We start from the raw sequence: 18,196 nt of genomic DNA on the forward strand, positions 1-18,196 counted from the left end.
GCTGATTGACAGGTGGTGGGCGTTCGGGGGCTTACACATAGCGTTTGCTGTGGGGAGTGGTTGGGGAAATGCAGGCATGTCATGGCTGTTTTCGGGGCGTTCATGTAATGTCAGCTGCGATTCCTGCGATGGAGCCCGGTGCGACTGCATTCTCATTCAGAGTAGCCTTGGGTCATCTGCAACGGTCAATGGTACTTGATTTCTGTATATGCATCACAGTTATGCAACTACATACGCAATTTTGTGATTGCATTGGCCGGCCTCTTTTACCTTTTTGGGCGGCTCTATTTAGCAGAAACAAGAATGAGAAAATAGCTATTTCTGTCTCAATAGCGATCCAATCTGAATGAGGGGCCTAATTCAGACCTGATCGTAGCAGCAACTTTGTAAGCAGATTGGCAAAACCATGTGCACTGCTGGGGGGGGCAGATATAACATTTGCAGAGAGAGTTAGATTTGGGTGGGTTATTTTGTTTCTGTGCAGGGTAAATACTGGCTGCTTTATTTTTACACTGCAATTTAGATTTCAGTTTGAACATCCCCCACCCAAATCTAACTCTCTCTACACGTTATATTTGGCCCCCCTGCAGTGCACATGGGGGTCATTCTGACCCGATCGCTCTCTGTCGTTCATCACAGCGCAGCGATCACGTCAGAAGTGCGCATGAGCCGGTGCCGCAGTGCGCCGGCGCATGCGAGACAGCCGACGGCTGTCGTTGCCTAGCGATCGCCTCTGCCTGATTGACAGGCAGAGGTGGTCGCTGGGCGGCACAGCGTCGTTTGGCCGTCGTTTTGTGGGCACGGACCGTGGGCACGGGCGTGGCCGGACCGCGTGGAGGGCGGGCCACAGCGGCTGCGTGACGTCACACGCAGCAGCTGCGACCTGGGCAGCGACGAGTAACTCCCGGGCAGCCGCAGGAGCTGCGCTGGCCGGGAGTTACTCTTCCAAGTACAAAAGCATTTCCGCTGTGCGATGCTTTTGTACTTGTGCGGGGGGGGACCGGCCTGGCGTGGGGCGGACTAGCCCTGTGCCGTGCGTCCCACCGCAGGTCAGTGTAAGTGATCGTAGCTGTGCTAAATTTAGCACAGCTACTATCATGTCAGAATGACCTCCTTGGCTTTGCCCAACTGCTAACAAATTTGCTGCTACGATCAGGTGTCTGAATTACCCCCGAGGTCCTAAATTGCAAATTTGAGGAGAAGCACAATGAAGGAAATTGTAGTAAAGTTGAGGAAAAAGTATAGAGCACAGGAATAGTGCCAGGGGTCTCACATCATCCAGCGCAAAAGGGATAGGTGTAGGAGGACACATTTGTGTTCCATACTTTGGAGATGGGCAAGCTTCCCATAACCCATTTGATTGTCACATCATTGTCACAGGATGCGGTCAAAATCCCAGCAGTTGGGATTCTGGCAGTGGAATCCCGACACATCCCACCAGTAAGTAGTGGGGTTAGGGTTATACACTAAGGGGAGGGTTAGAGTTAGGCTGCGAGGGTGGGGGCGGTTTGGCTGCAGGAGGGGTGGGTTAGGGTTAGGCTGCAGGAAGGGTGGGTTAAAATACCGAGATCCATCTGAATTTTTTCCATTGGGATTCTGCTGTTTTTCTTCTAACTGTAGGTATATCAACTGCCGGGATTTCATACTCAACCCATTGTCACTTCATATAAAATAACAGCTTTTGGTTTTATTTTCTTCAGTATTGCTGGCTCAGAGAGCAGACTGCAGATTTGTGTCTGGAATTAGCAGCAGATACACCACTGCTGTAAAATGGTGCTAGTAGAGATTCAGAAATCTAAGTCTGCAGAAGTTTCTGCTCAAGCCAACTGCTGTTCCAGTCTCTGAGTAGCAGGACCTCGAGTGTAAGTTCTCCGAGGATGAGCTGGCTTAAGTCAATATAGACAAAGAAGAATATACTGAATATGTACAACCCTAGATCCATATATAGGGCCTAATTCAGAGTTGATCGCAGCAGCAATTTTGTTAGCAGTTGGGCAAAACCATGTGCACTGCAGGGGGGGCAGATATAACATGTGCAGAGGGAGTTAGATTTGGGTGGGGTGTGTTCAAACTGAAATCTAAATTGCAGTGTAAAAATAAAGTAGTATTTACCCTGCACAGAAACAAAATAACCCATCCACTTTAACTCTCTCTCTGCACATGTTATATCTGCCCCCCTGCAGTGCACATGGTTTTTCCCAACTGCTAACAAATTTGCTGCTGCGATCAACTCTGAATTACCCCCATAGATGTATGAATAAGAATGATCTCAAGTCTTCGTGCTGGTGTTGCTATTATGTGTTTCTCCTACTTTCACGTAGGTAGGGACCTTAGCTGATGTGTTGCTAAGAGAAATACACTAAAACAGTTGAGAATTGAAGACTTATCCACCTCTGATTATGGGGGTCATTCAGACCTGAACGTAGATGTGCTAAATTTAGCACATCCACGATCAGTTACTCAGCCCAGTACCTCCCAGCCACCGCTGCCCGCCTCCGCAATGGTCCAGCCACCCCTACGTTGTCTGGACCGCGCCCCACCAGCGGTGTTCTAACGCCGTTGGCATGCCCGCCTCTGCCGGTCAATCAGGCAGAGGCGATCGCAACCCTCAGATGCTTTTAGCATCTTACTGTCCCTCCCGGTGTGCGCACACCGCAAAGGGCTTCACACTGCGATCGCTGCCACTGCAAGGATCCAGTCTGAATGACCCCCTATATCTCCTGCTGCCAGCTGTTACCTCTGTATTAGTTTATGGTTGTAGATGGAATAAAATGCCCCGCTCTTCTTCCCTTATTTCTATCTCTTTATACGCTCTTCTTCCCTTATTTCTATCTCTTTACAGGTTTACGATTATTGTTCACACCTTTTTTTTCTGTTTGATTTGTCGAACGTACTGCATAGACATCTGACTCTTAGGACATCTTGTGAATCCTGTGTTTTATTATTATATCTTTATTCTTGCGATATCTGTAACTATTGATCGCTCTATGTATGTGTTAAACCCAATAAAAATTGATTAGACAAAAAAAAAATGCCCCCTGCAGCTTTGCTGTTCCTATTTTTGTGCAATTTCCCCCACATCTTTTCACTTACAATAGACAACTGATGTGCACAAATGCCCATCTATTCTAGTGCTTCCATTTACCCTATGGGACTGATTCAGACTTGCACGCAGCTGTTTTGCAGATTGATCTTGTGATTTTTAACACTGCCCATGCTCTTTGATTGAGTGCATGGAATTATGGGTGATTCAAAGTTATAAATCTCTCCTTCGCATCTGATTGGGTGACTAAGTGTTCTGAGGGCGTGGCTTAGACAAAATTGTGTGGTATGCTGCTGAGTTGAGTCCGATTTTGAATAGATTTCTTGCATCATTTGCTGGTGCAAATGCGCCCTGACAGGACCACTACTATCACAAGCAGATTGCTAGCGGCGGTGCAGCCGTATAAATGTGTGCAACATGCAAAGATCCACATTTATTTCAGTGCAGGGAACGTAGTTGCACAATCAGACCAACTGTAGTCGACAATAAATTTCTCTCTCAATGTACCAAGGTATTAAAATTGATTATTGATTATAACAGAAATGCATACAATCAGAGAAGCTGCTTTTAAACCACCTAGAATCCTTTTGTTTTCCTCAAACCAATTATGTACAACCCAATGATTGATTCATTTGTAGAAAATAATGCACTAGAACAACAGATTAAGAGGTGTTATGTGGGTTACTCCATGAGAATCTTGGGTACAACTGTTGAAAACACAGAGGTGATCCCATCTGCCTAGATCTACATGTATGATCTGCAACATGCCCATGCACTAACGGAATACTCACAATATATTCAGAATGGATCTAGACTGCAAGAACACATGTCCCAATCGTACTGAGGGCTGAGCATTCTTATTCCGCAGTCACCTGGTTGTGACAATTTCCATTAGGTTTTGGGAATTTTAACAGTACATGGTGTTTGTTTGCTGACAGAAACCTTATTACCATTCATTATTCTTAAAAAACGATGTACGACTCTATGTATCACTAGTCCGATTCTCTATGGGACACACAGATTCAGATCCAACCTGACAAAGCCACAACCATACCAAACAAAGGGTAAACATCCAATTTACCTGCCGTAATAGTAAAATCAATGGAGATGTTGATGTGGACAGTTGTAAACCACCTACTGAAAATGAGGGAAACGTAAAATATAGGGAGAAGATCAGCTGATCAACAAGAACAAATTTTGTCAGTGAATATTCTTTAGACAATGCTGGTGTGACCGGATTGTACTGCAGCAGAGTGGAGTCCCTTGCTGTGGGGCTGCAGCTACATGCATTGATCAATACATAACCAAACTCCACTATTTATTATATGCTAAACTGTATGAAATCAGTAATGCTAGAGATAGTGCACCTACAACCCCCCCCCCCATCACACTGCAATCCATCCTGAATGAGGCCCTTTGGCACATCTAACAGCTTCTGGACTTATAGGCCCTACACACTTGGCGATATTCTGAAAGATATGAACGATCTCGTTCATAAATGAACGAGAACTCGTTCATATCTTTCAGTGTGGAGACTTAAGCGATGAACGATGCGCGTCCCCGCGCTCGTTCATCGCTGGTCTCCCGTCGGCTGTGCATGCAGGCCAATATGGACGATCTCGTCCATATTTGCCTGCACTTCAATGCAGCCGGGTGACGTGGGGAGTGAAGAAACTTCACTCCCCCCGTCACTGCCCCCCCGCCGCCGGGTTGCTCGTCGGCCGTATCGGCCGTCGGGCACCTCGGCGGCGAATCGCCGAGTGAGTAGGGCCCCTTAATGTTCCAAGGTTCAGTATCACTCCCAAATTTATTGCTGATAACATTAACTTTATGCAGGGCTGTTTCTAGCCAATTTGGCTCCCAGTGCGAGATTTAAAAATGCGCCCCCCATGACATAAAAAAATGTGCCCCCCCCCCTACACACACACACACCTAGATTAAAAAAAAAAACTTGCGCGTGCACCCAGCAAGGGGGCGTGGCCTCATCTAAATGGGTGTGGCCTCATTTAAATGGGCATGGCCTCATCTGAAAAGACTACATCACAATCCAGTTTTTGACCCTGCTCCAACAGATCACGACCACCACGGGAAAAAAAAATTCTACCATATTAAGCCCCACACAGTAAGGCCCCCTGCACCATATTATGCCACACAACGCAATGCCCTTGATACATTAAATCCTCAGGCAGGCAAGAGTCCCCATTTCACACATTACAGCAGGTGTCCCCATTTTACACATTGAGAGAGAGAGAGAATACTTACAGAGGCGATTACCGCTCTTCGGCCCGCCTCACCAGTCGCTCCTCGCGCCGGCCTTTCCCTCTTCCTAACTTGGATCCCCCTCTGTACTCCGCTGTGTGTGGGGGGGGGGGGGGGGGAGTTTCGCGGAGTGACGGGGTTGCTGTCACGATCCGGGTATCTGGACGCCATTACTTAACCTTCAGATGCCTCCTAAGGCTGGCTCAGCGTTCCAGGACCGGATCCCGCTGTTCCTGAGTTTCCACATGCAGAATGTCAGAGTGGTGATTTCATCAGCCGCGGCCTCCGCTGTGCCCGCGTGGTTAAATGTGTGCTTGTCAGTCTGGCGTCTCCTGTCTCCTGTGGCCGGCGTCGCCATTACTGTTTCAATTCTCACATGGATTACAAACCAAACTTCCCTCCAAGTGTCTGCATGGGCGCAGCCATCTTGGATTTTGTCATCTGATTATTTCCACCAATCTGCTGTCTGTATTGTTGATTTGCATAATTGCCTAGCCAACCCCTTCCTTGCTGCAGGTATAAGTATGCTGTGCCTGAGCAAGGAAGGCGTCAGTGCTTTGGTTGTCTAACCTAGTTCCAGTTTGTCTCTCTCCTGTGGTTGTCTTCCAGGTTCCAGCTCCTGTCTCCAGACTTCTGCTATAGAGACCCGCACCAGCATTCCATCTGCGGTGTAGCCTGACTCTCTGATCCATTCTGGACTCACCTGTTTCCAGCTACAACAATCACCTGCTTCCAGCCCAGCTTCCAGCAGTGTACAGCTTCTCTTAAAGGGCCGGTGTCCTTTCTGCAGTTTACCACTCTCCACCGGTATTATTATTTCACCGCTCTCAAACAATCACCTGCTTCCAGCCCAGCTTCCAGCAGTGTATAGCTTCTCTTAAAGGGCCGGTGTCCTTTTCTGCAGTTTACCACTCTCCACCGGTATTATTTCACCGCTCTCAAACTCCAAACTTCATTATTATTTCATCGCTCTCAAGTTCGTTTATTATTTAACTGGTTCCAGCCAGTATCCACTCCGTACCAACAACAGTCTGGTTCCAGCCAGTATCCACAGCAGCCGTTTTACCTTCAGCAGCCCAGCCTTTCCTGGAACATCAGCTGGTACGATCCTGGGTTCTCTCCATTGCTACAGTCAGGCCTGGTAAGGACTTTCCAACTAGAAGATTATAAGAACTGTCTCACACTACCAGTGCCTGTGGCCCTTGCCACCCTGTAGTACCCAGGAATTGTATTTATCCTCTGTTGACTTTTATGTTTCCTTTTACTGCTGCTGTGTTACGGAGTTTGTCATAATAAACATCATTGACTTTTATCCTGGTTGTCGTGGTCACGCCTTCGGGCAGTTATTCTACATGTTACTTACATGTCTAGGGGTCTGATACAACCTCCCAGGTTCCGTTACATCTCAGCCCCTACGACTGAGGCTGCCTCCCGTCAGCTCAGGCCCTCAGTTGTGACAGTAAGCACTGACCTAATGAATCCAGCCGGAGACCAGGATCAAGCGGCCAGGCCGATGCAAGAACTGGCAGCCCGACTTGAACATCAGGAGGCTGCACAGGGCCACATCATCCGCTGTCTCCAGGATCTCTCTACACGGCTGGATGGGATTCAAACGACCCTCCGTGGACCTGGCACGTCCGGTGCGTCCACTACAGTAACACCAGCTGTAACCCCACCCACCTTACCCATTTCCAGTTCACATCTTCATCTTCCAACGCCAGCAAAATTTGATGGATCTCCAAGGTTCTGCAGGGGATTTCTCAATCAATGTGAAATCCACTTTGAGCTTCTACCTGGCAATTTCTTCAGTGACCGTACCAAAATTGCATATATCATCTCCCTTCTCAGTGGCTCAGCCCTTGACTGGGCATCACCTTTATGGGAGAAGTCTGATCCCCTGCTATCCTCCTATACTGACTTTGTAGCTACATTCAGGCGCATCTTCGACGAGCCAGGCCGGATAACATCTGCTTCATCTGAGATTCTCCGTTTACGCCAGGGAACACGTACTGTGGGACAGTATCTTATACAGTTTAAAATCCTGGCATCCGAACTGGCATGGAACGACGAGGCCCTGTATGCTGCATTCTGGCATGGCTTATCAGAACGCATCAAGGATGAGTTAGCTACCAGAGACTTGCCCTCTAAGTTGGATGAGCTAATTTCTCTTTGCACGAAGGTTGATCTACGTTTCAGAGAGAGAGCAACCGAGCGAGGAAGATCATCTACTCCTAAATCTTCTGCTCCTCCTCCTCGTCAACCATCTCCATCCAAGGATGAGCCTATGCAAATTAGTCGTTCCCGTCTATCTCCCGCTGAGCGCCGAAGACGTCTCTCTGAGTCTCTCTGTCTCTACTGTGCAGCTCCGTCGCACACTATCAATGCCTGTCCCAAACGTCCGGGAAACTCCAGATCCTAGCTCGCCAAGGAGAGGGCCGGCTAGGAGTAATGATCTCCTCTCCATCTCCTCATGACTGTAACCTCCCAGTGTCGCTCCAAATTGCTCAACGTTACAGGAACGTCATTGCCCTCCTTGATTCCGGAGCAGCTGGGAATTTCATAACCGAAGCTTATGTTAAACGGTGGTCCCTACCCACCGAGAGACTGTCCTCGTCCATCTCTTTGACTGCCGTGGATGGCAGCAAGATTTTTGACGCAGTCATTTCCTTAAGGACTCTTCCAGTTCGTCTGAGAGTGGGAGTTCTTCATTCTGAGTATATTTCTTTTTTAGTGATTCCAAGAGCCACACATCCAGTGGTTTTAGGCCTTCCATGGCTCCGTCTCCACAACCCATCAATTGACTGGACGACTACGCAAATACTGGCATGGGGTCCCTCCTGTGCTGAGACTTGTTTAGCCAAAGTTCTTCCTGTTTGTTCTTCCTTCCCCAGGTCATCTGATGTTCCGCCTCCTCCATATCAAGACTTCACGGACATGTTCAGTAAAGCCTCTGCTGATATCCTTCCTCCTCATAGAGAATGGGACTGCCCAATCGACCTCATTCCAGGGAAGGTTCCACCGCGAGGCCGAACTTATCCGTTGTCTCTGCCTGAGACACACTCCATGGAAGAGTACATCAAAGAGAACCTGGCGAAGGGTTTCATCCAACCATCTTCTTCTCCAGCCGGCGCAGGCTTCTTCTCCGTTAAGAAGAAAGACGGTGGTCTGCGTCCGTGCATCGACTACAGAGGTCTGAACGACATTACCGTCAAGAACCGATACCCTTTACCCCTGATTACCGAGCTCTTTGATAGAGTTAGTGGTGCAACTATTTTCACAAAGCTGGACTTGAGGGGTGCCTACAATCTCATCCGAATCCGTGAGGGTGACGAGTGGAAGACCGCCTTTAACACCCGTGACGGACATTATGAGTACCTCGTCATGCCCTTCGGATTGAGCAACGCTCCAGCAGTCTTCCAGCACTTCGTGAATGAGATTTTCAGGGACATCTTGTACCGCCATGTCGTGGTTTATCTAGACGACATCCTCATCTTTGCTAATAATCTCGAATATCATCGTTTCTGGGTAAAAGAGGTTCTTTCCCGTCTCCGTGTCAATCACCTCTATTGTAAATTGGAGAAGTGTGTGTTTGAAGTTAAAACCATTCCGTTTCTAGGTTACATTGTGTCCGGTTCCAGACTAGAGATGGATCCTGAGAAACTCCAAGCAATCCAGAATTGGCCTATACCCTTAAGCCTCAAAGGGGTCCAGAGGTTCTTAGGGTTCGCCAATTATTATAGAAAATTTATACGAGACTTTTCCACCATCGTGGCGCCAATCACTGCATTAACCAAGAAAGGTGCTAATCCGTCCAAGTGGTCCGAGGAAGCTACACAGGCCTTTCACCTTCTGAAGCAACGGTTCATCTCTGCACCAGTTCTGAAACAGCCCGACACCGACTCTCCTTTTATCTTAGAGGTAGATGCCTCCTCCGTTGGAGTAGGAGCAGTGTTATCCCAGAGGGCCAAAGATGGACATCTACATCCTTGCAGTTTCTTCTCCCGGAAGTTCTCCCCAGCTGAGCGCAACTATGCCATTGGCGATCAGGAGTTGCTGGCCATCAAGCTCGCTCTGGAGGAGTGGAGATACCTGTTGGAGGGAGCTTCCCACTCAATCACCATACTTACCGACCACAAAAATCTTTTATATCTCAAAGGCGCACAATGTCTGAATCCTCGTCAGGCCAGATGGGCACTTTTCTTCTCTAGGTTTGACTTTAAACTCCAGTTCTGTCCGGGTTCTCAGAATCGTAAGGCCGATGCCCTTTCCCGCTCATGGGAGCAAGAAAATGAGTCCGAGTCTGCAGACAAGCATCCTATTATTAATCCGTTGGCATTCTCCACGGTAGGGATGGACTCTACGCCTCCACCAGGGAAAAGTTTTGTTAAGCCAGTTCTAAGGAAGAAGCTCATGCATTGGGCCCATGCTTCCCGTTTTGCTGGACATACAGGCATTCAGAAAACCCTTGAATTTATTTCTAGGTCCTACTGGTGGCCAACTCTGAAGAAGGACGTTATGGAATTTATTGCCTCCTGCCCAAAGTGTGCCCAACACAAAGTCTCCCGCCAGTCGCCTGCGGGGCAACTGGTTCCATTATCTGTTCCCCGTCGACCTTGGACCCATTTGTCGATGGACTTTGTTTCCGATCTACCTATCTGCAACAAGTTTAATACCATCTGGGTGGTAGTTGACCGGTTCACCAAGATGGCACATTTCATCCCTCTCACCGGTCTTCCGTCAGCTTCCAAGTTGGCTCAAGTGTTTATACAAGAGATCTTCCGACTTCACGGTCTTCCTGAAGAGATCATCTCGGATCGTGGAGTACAATTTGTAGCCAAATTTTGGCGAAGTTTGTGTCAAGCCCTCCAAGTCAAGTTAAAGTTTTCCACGGCTTACCATCCTCAGACCAATGGTCAAACCGAGAGGGTGATTCAGGACTTGGAGGCCTTCCTCCGTATATATGTGTCTTCCTCTCAAGATGACTGGGTTCAACTCCTTCCTTGGGCCGAGTTCAGCCACAACAATCAATACCATTCCTCATCTTCTTCTACACCATTCTTCATTAATTATGGATTCCACCCTAAAGTCCCAGAATTCCAACCGCTTCCCGCAACTTCTGTTCCAGCAGTGGATGTCACCTTGCGTCAGTTTTCAAATAACTGGAGGAACGTCCGCGCAGCCCTGCTTAAAGCCTCATTCAGGTATAAGAAGTTTGCCGATAGGAAGCGTAGAGCGGTTCCTGCTCTCAAGGTGGGTGATCGTGTGTGGCTGTCCACAAAGAATTTGAGGTTGAGAGTTCCCAGCATGAAATTTGCACCTCGCTACATCGGACCCTTCAAGATTGAACAAGTCATCAATCCTGTTGCCTACAGGTTACAGTTACCATCCTTCTTGAAAATACCCAGGACATTTCATGTTTCTTTGTTGAAACCGCTGATCCTGAATCGGTTTCATTCCGCACTTCCTCCAGCTCCCAAAGTTCAGACTCAACGGGGAGTCGAGTACGAGGTGGCCAAGATTTTGGACTCACGTTTCCGTTACGGTCAATTACAATACCTCATTGACTGGAAGGGCTATGGTCCTGAAGAACGCTCTTGGACCAATGCCTCAGACGTCCATGCTCCTGCCTTGGTCCGAAATTTCCACGCAAAGTTTCCTTTAAAGCCTAAGAAGTGTCCTGGGGCCACTCCTAAAGGGGGGGGGGGGGTGCTGTCATGATCCGGGTATCTGGACGCCATTACTTAACCTTCAGATGCCTCCTAAGGCTGGCTCAGCGTTCCAGGACCGGATCCCGCTGTTCCTGAGTTTCCACATGCAGAATGTCAGAGTGGTGATTTCATCAGCCGCGGCCTCCGCTGTGCCCGCGTGGTTAAATGTGCGCTTGTCAGTCTGGCGTCTCCTGTGGCCGGCGTCACCATTACTGTTTCAATTCTCACATGGATTACAAACCAAACTTCCCTCCAAGTGTCTGCATGGGCGCAGCCATCTTGGATTTTGTCATCTGATTATTTCCACCAATCTGCTGTCTGTATTGTTGATTTGCATAATTGCCTAGCCAACCCCTTCCTTGCTGCAGGTATAAGTATGCTGTGCCTGAGCAAGGAAGGCGTCAGTGCTTTGGTTGTCTAACCTAGTTCCAGTTTGTCTCTCTCCTGTGGTTGTCTTCCAGGTTCCAGCTCCTGTCTCCAGACTTCTGCTATAGAGACCCGCACCAGCATTCCATCTGCGGTGTAGCCTGACTCTCCGATCCATTCTGGACTCACCTGTTTCCAGCTACAACAATCACCTGCTTCCAGCCCAGCTTCCAGCAGTGTACAGCTTCTCTTAAAGGGCCGGTGTCCTTTCTGCAGTTTACCACTCTCCACCGGTATTATTATTTCACCGCTCTCAAACAATCACCTGCTTCCAGCCCAGCTTCCAGCAGTGTATAGCTTCTCTTAAAGGGCCGGTGTCCTTTTCTGCAGTTTACCACTCTCCACCGGTATTATTATTTCACCGCTCTCAAACTCCAAACTTCATTATTATTTCATCGCTCTCAAGTTCGTTTATTATTTAACTGGTTCCAGCCAGTATCCACTCCGTACCAACAACAGTCTGGTTCCAGCCAGTATCCACAGCAGCCGTTTTACCTTCAGCAGCCCAGCCTTTCCTGGAACATCAGCTGGTACGATCCTGGGTTCTCTCCATTGCTACAGTCAGGCCTGGTAAGGACTTTCCAACTAGAAGATTATAAGAACTGTCTCACACTACCAGTGCCTGTGGCCCTTGCCACCCTGTAGTACCCAGGAATTGTATTTATCCTCTGTTGACTTTTATGTTTCCTTTTACTGCTGCTGTGTTACGGAGTTTGTCATAATAAACATCATTGACTTTTATCCTGGTTGTCGTGGTCACGCCTTCGGGCAGTTATTCTACATGTTACTTACATGTCTAGGGGTCTGATACAACCTCCCAGGTTCCGTTACATCTCAGCCCCTATGACTGAGGCTGCCTCCCGTCAGCTCAGGCCCTCAGTTGTGACAGTTGCGTTGTGACGTAACGACGCAACCGCGTCATTCCGTGAAACTCCGCCCCCCGAGCGGGTTACTCGGGGAGAAATAGGAAGGGGAAGCAGGGAGCCACAGTTAGTGGCGCGGCGGGCGCCCAGTGCGGTTGCACTGCTCGCCTGCCCCAAGAAACGGCCCTGACTGTATGGATGCTGAAACAAGCATTCTAAAGGCAAACAAGGCCGCGGTTACTATGCCTCCAAACAGCTATGCTAGCAGATCTATGATAGTGAATGAAATACCTATTTAACTACAGATTCCATTGTCATAGAAACCTGTTCCCTTTTGACTTGTTATCCTCAGCTGCCGGCACCTATAACAACATCTCTTATTACGTACTAAGACAATGAAGAGAGGAGTGAATGGGGCATCACAATTTTGTCTGACATTACAGATAATCTTTAATTAGAATTATACAATGGTACAAAATATGCAATATACATTTCTATACAAAACATTGCAGAATGATGTGCCGTTTCAGACAAGTTAGTGGTACACAACAGCTATAGCAGTGACAATGACCCCATGTAAGTAGCGAGGAGCAGGCTTATGTATTATTTCCACAAGCCTTCGTATTCACTTCATTCTTATTATGTTCAGAAGTTGGAAAAGAAAATCCCACGCAGTGCTTTGCTCTAGTCCCTACATGCTCAGTATAGAAACTTTAGGTACCAGCTGCTGTCTTATAACTTGTCTATACAGTGATACCGAGGCATCTGTACAATGTGTATCTCCATTCAATCACGCGGTGTATTGTGTATTCTATTCATGTTCATGGCATCACAAAAAAATGTCATAATCCAGTGCAAATCCAGGTCAGTCTTCTGCCCACGCACACCAACCCAATTTATATGTATATATAAATATTTACATGTATTGAAGCGAACATTTAGCCAGATGCACATAAATAGTTCATGAACATATCTCCTCTCCGAGCATTTCCTGGTCAACAAGAAATCATGAGGTGGGGAGAGGTCTATATAAAGACCATTTCTTCAGAGGGAGGATAAACTTCACACCTAGAAGAGAAAAAAGGTGAAGTGCTTAGTTCTAAAGAAGCACAGTGTGACAGACACAAATCTTAGCAGAGGACGCATGTTACCTTCTGTGTCTGGGGTGGAAGTTCATCTTCAGAGCCCTCCTCTGGCACGGTTTCTGGGTGCCTGGTGATCTGTGTATCTTCACTCCACCCACCCATAGGTTGCCTTGCTAAATTAGAAGGTGCTCTCTGCACAGATCCAAAATCTGGGAAGGATAATATTCATAATTCTAAATACAAGACAAATTTACAAAGGAAATGAGAGCAAGAAAAATAACAGCTATACCTTTCATGGCGTCTGGCACAAATACTGCTGAAACAAGGCTCAAATACCATTGTTTTTAGTTCTACTTGTGGGCTTGGAACTGGTAATCGTTATTTTGGGCTACTACATGGAATCTCATTCACTTGCTCAAATAGCTCTTGGTACCAAAACAAAGAAACAACATGCCAGGTGCCTGTGGGTGTAGGCAACGCTTCAGTCTAGCACCCCCTAACCTACAAACCCCACCACCACCTCTCGGAGGAGAGATGCAGGTGGCCACTAAGTGGACTGGGGTGAATTGTATCATTATACATAGACAGTGAAAAGGGACAACACTCAAGGACTTTTAAGGTGATAAATATATTGTAAACGGTCACAAAAATTTTGTGACTTTGTTCACAATATACTTTCACTTTGTTCACAATATACTTTCACTGAGTGCCGTCTATTCTTTATATGCTGTATAATACTGTAAATGGGGTCTAGTAGGGATATTTAATTGGGGTTGGGTATGGGATGCCGCCGGTCAGAATACCAACAGCGACATCCTGACCATCATAATACAGACATTCTGAATGGAGTTAATTAACCTTACCCCTTATCCTTATCCCAATACTCCCCGCAGCCTAACCCTAACCCTCCCTGGCATACATTCTGGATCTCGGCTGTCGGGATTCTGGCATCATATATTTGTTATTGTGTTCCATGCCTACATCGGAAAGTTCATTACTGACCCGCATACAGAGACATCCTTCATTTTTTTGATAAATGAATTCAGTGGTGCCCTTCAGTGACCGGCGCCCCTAGGCAGCCGCCTAATGGTAGAGGCGGCCCTGGGTCCAGGGACCCAGCAAGATTAGAGTTGTTGTTTTTCCTAGATTAATTTACACGGCTTCTCAGATCTCCCATTTTAATAAATTCCTATATGACATTTTGAATGAAAGTAACCCATACACATGCGTCTTTAGGTTTAGGCTTTAGGGGGAGGGTTAGGCTGCTGGTGGGGGGGATGGTTAGGGGGCTAGGGGGGAAGGTACAGTAAGTATACTTGTCTCCACCTGTTGGGATTTTGACCTTCGGTGTGCCGCGGTTGGTACTCTGACCGCCAGCATCCCATACTGAACCCTTTTAAAAGAATAGTATTAGCATTTAGATGATGCTGTCCGATCTTGTATCAATTGGGTCACTGGATGACCTGATGTCTTCTAGTAGGACTACAATGTGTTTTGAGAATCTCATCGCTGCAGCATCCTCTTTTTGTGCGGTGAACCCTTTTATTTTTAATTTATCTGAAAGGGGTACATAACTGCTAATCTCTTTTACTCCACTACATAGAAACATATGTGGTGGGTTGCAAAACAAAGTGTAAATTGGCTACATACTAAGTGTAAATTGGCTACATACTATAAATTGGCTATATTGGATATATGGTGGTATATGTGGCTGTGTGTAGGCATTTAAAGGGACCGTAGCAACTAATGTACAGAAAATGTCATTTTAAAATGACCATACACATTAATCGGTAACATTTTCATAGTACGTTTCCTGTGCATTAATACATTAATCGCAAGAATGCAGAGAAATAAATTACTAAGTAATTAACCAGGCGCTGACCGTGAACTGTTTTACTAAAAGCAGCTAATCAGTAACGGGATAGTGAATCCCTAGGCAATAGTAAAGGAAACGGCGGCCGTCACCACCCGTCTACGGCAGCAGACTTTCAATCACTGACAGTCTGCAGTCGAATTGCTTCCAGATCCATACTGTGTATCCGGCGCATGAGCTGCACTACCATCAGGACTTGAATTAGGCCCGATGTGAACAATCAGATTCATAAGGGTGGTGTGGCGGAATATATGCAATGCAACTTTGCATATGAATGAATATCCACATTTAGTTCCGTTCATGTAGTGTGAGTGCAGTTCCCTGAATCAGCCCCTATCATTGTCTGGAAAAAGGTTTGCACCAGAGATAAAGGTTTTGCAATTAACAAAGAAATAAGATAAAAATAGCGCTAGAGAGCTGAATGTAATAAAACAAATTATACAAATGTATTCAGATTTTACATAATACTTCCAATGTTGCAACATCATAAAAACATGATTGAAATACATAAAGTGGGCCTAATATAGCACTGCACTGGATTCTATTTATTTTAATAAAAAGTTGTTATATAGGAGCTGGGACCTTTGCATCAATTCATCTATTTGGTTCAGCCACAGTCCAGGAACAATTAGTAAGTGAGATGGAAGTAGTTACCAACTTGAATTGGAATAAGAACCATCTTTGCAGCTTGATTAAGGAATCCAAATGGTCAGATTAGAAGCTCAGATGCTGTTTTGCAAAAAGTCCAAATCGCAAGTATGATTCCTTTAGTAGACTTCCAGGCTTTCCTTAAAGTAATAGAAAATGTAGCGCCCAGCTCCTCCACCAACGCGTTTCGCTGTTTGTCACCTTGAAAAAGCTGTGGCAAACAGCGAAATGCGTTGGAGGAGGAGCTGGACGCTACATCTTCTGTTACTTTACGGAAAGCCTGGAAGTCCACTAAAGGAATCATACTTGCGATTTGGACTTTTTGCAAACAGGATCTGAGCTTCTAATCGGACCAGTTGGATTCCTTAATCAAGCTGCAAAGATGGTCCTTATTCCAATTCAAGTTCCCAGCTCCTATATAACAACTTTTTATTGAGAGAAAATAAGATTTTACTCACCGGTAAATCTATTTCTCGTAGTCCGTAGTGGATGCTGGGTACTCCGTAAGGACCATGGGGAATAGACGGGCTCCGCAGGAGACTGGGCACTTCTTTAAAGAAAAGATTAGGTACTACATCTGGTGTGCACTGGCTCCTCCCTCTATGCCCCTCCTCCAGACCTCAGTTAGGGAAACTGTGCCCGGAAGAGCTGACATTACAAGGAAAGGATTTGGAATCCAGGGTAAGACTCATACCAGCCACACCAATCACACTGTACAACTCGTGATAACTATACCCAGTTAACAGCATGAACAACAACTGAGCCTCATTAAACTGATGGCTCAGAACAAAAAACCCTATAGTTAAGCAATAACTATATACAAGTATTGCAGAATTCCGCACTTGGGACGGGCTCCCAGCATCCACTACGGACTACGAGAAATAGATTTACCGGTGAGTAAAATCTTATTTTCTCTGACGTCCTAGTGGATGCTGTGTACTCCGTAAGGACCATGGGGATTATTCCAAAGCTCCCAAACGGGCGGGAGAGTGCGGATGACTCTGCAGCACCGAATGAGCAAACTCAAGGTCCTCCTCAGCCAGGGTATCAAACTTGTAGAATTTTGCAAACGTGTTTGATCCCGACCAGGTAGCAGCTCGGCAAAGTTGTAAAGCCGAGACCCCTCGGGCAGCCGCCCAAGAAGAGCCCACCTTCCTCGTGGAATGGGCTTTGACTGATTTAGGATGCGGCAGTCCAGCCGCTGAATGTGCAAGTTGAATCGTGCTACAGATCCAGCGCGCAATAGTCTGCTTAGAAGCAGGAGCACCCAGCTTGTTGGGTGCATGCAGGATAAACAGCGAGTCAGTTTTCCTGACTCTAGCCGTCCTGGAAACATAGATTTTCAGGGCCCGGACTACATCCAGCAACTTGGAATCCTCCAAGTCCCGAGTAGCCGCAGGCACCACAATAGGTTGGTTCAAATGAAACGCTGATACCACCTTAGGGAGAAATTGGGGACGAGTCCTCAATTCTCCCCTGTCCATATGGAAGATCAGATAGGGGCTTTTACATGACAAAGCCGCCAATTCTGACACACGCCTAGCCGAAGCCAAGGCCAAAAGCATGACCACTTTCCACGTGAGATATTTCAACTCCACGGTCTGAAGTGGCTCAAACCAATGTGATTTTAGGAAATCCAACACAAAGTTGAGATCCCAAGGTGCCACTGGAGGCACAAAAGGAGGCTGAATATGCAGCACTCCCTTAACAAACGTCTGAACTTCAGGCAGTGTGTCACGATCCGGGTATCTGGACGCCATTACCTGCCGTTTAGGTGTCTTCTGAGACTGGCCCAGCGTTCCAAGTCCGGATCTCATCTGTGTCAACACTCTGCACATCCCTCCTGTCATTCTGAGACACTACCACAGCGGCGCCATGTTTGAATCCAACATGGCGTCTCCTGTCCTCCACGGCCTCCGCCGCCGTTACTGTGTTATTGCTGCAGGTTCTCAGAATCGTGTATCATGCCTGCCGCGGCCTCTGCTGCCCTCCAAGTGTCTCAGCATATAACAGTCATCTGGCGTCTCCTGTCCTCTGCGGCCGGCGCCGCCATTATAACTATGTTTGCACATTTCATTTCAAACCAGTTTTCCCTCCAGGTTCCAGCATGGGCGCAGCCATGTTGGATTTGGTCACATGCTCCAATTCCTCCAATCCACCGTCTCTGGAATCTGCATAATTGCCCAGCCAATGCCTGCATAGCAGCAGGTATAAGTATCCTGTGTCTGGGCCAGATAGATGTCAGTGCTTTGAATGTCATACATTGTTCCAGTCTCTCTCTCCTGTGGCTT

The 18,196-nt window shown here is 47.1% G+C and overlaps 1 protein-coding gene across 7 annotated transcripts in view; it reads right to left on the reverse strand.

The window, feature by feature from the left end:
* Nucleotides 1-12,724: 12,724 nt before the first annotated feature.
* Nucleotides 12,725-18,196, reverse strand: part of ATG9A (autophagy related 9A) — a 176,444-nt gene continuing 170,972 nt past the window's right edge. For all 7 annotated transcript variants that reach the window (XM_063933823.1, XM_063933826.1, XM_063933822.1 and 4 more), the window contains 2 exons: nucleotides 13,451-13,593; nucleotides 12,725-13,367 (listed from right to left, as the gene is read on the reverse strand). In XM_063933823.1, coding sequence (XP_063789893.1) covers nucleotides 13,362-13,367; nucleotides 13,451-13,593 — 149 coding nt within the window. In that variant the 3' untranslated portion in view covers nucleotides 12,725-13,361. The remainder of the gene's footprint in view (nucleotides 13,368-13,450; nucleotides 13,594-18,196) is intronic.

This window comes from Pseudophryne corroboree, chromosome 7 (assembly GCF_028390025.1).
Source record: "Pseudophryne corroboree isolate aPseCor3 chromosome 7, aPseCor3.hap2, whole genome shotgun sequence".
NCBI lineage: Eukaryota > Metazoa > Chordata > Amphibia > Anura > Myobatrachidae > Pseudophryne > Pseudophryne corroboree.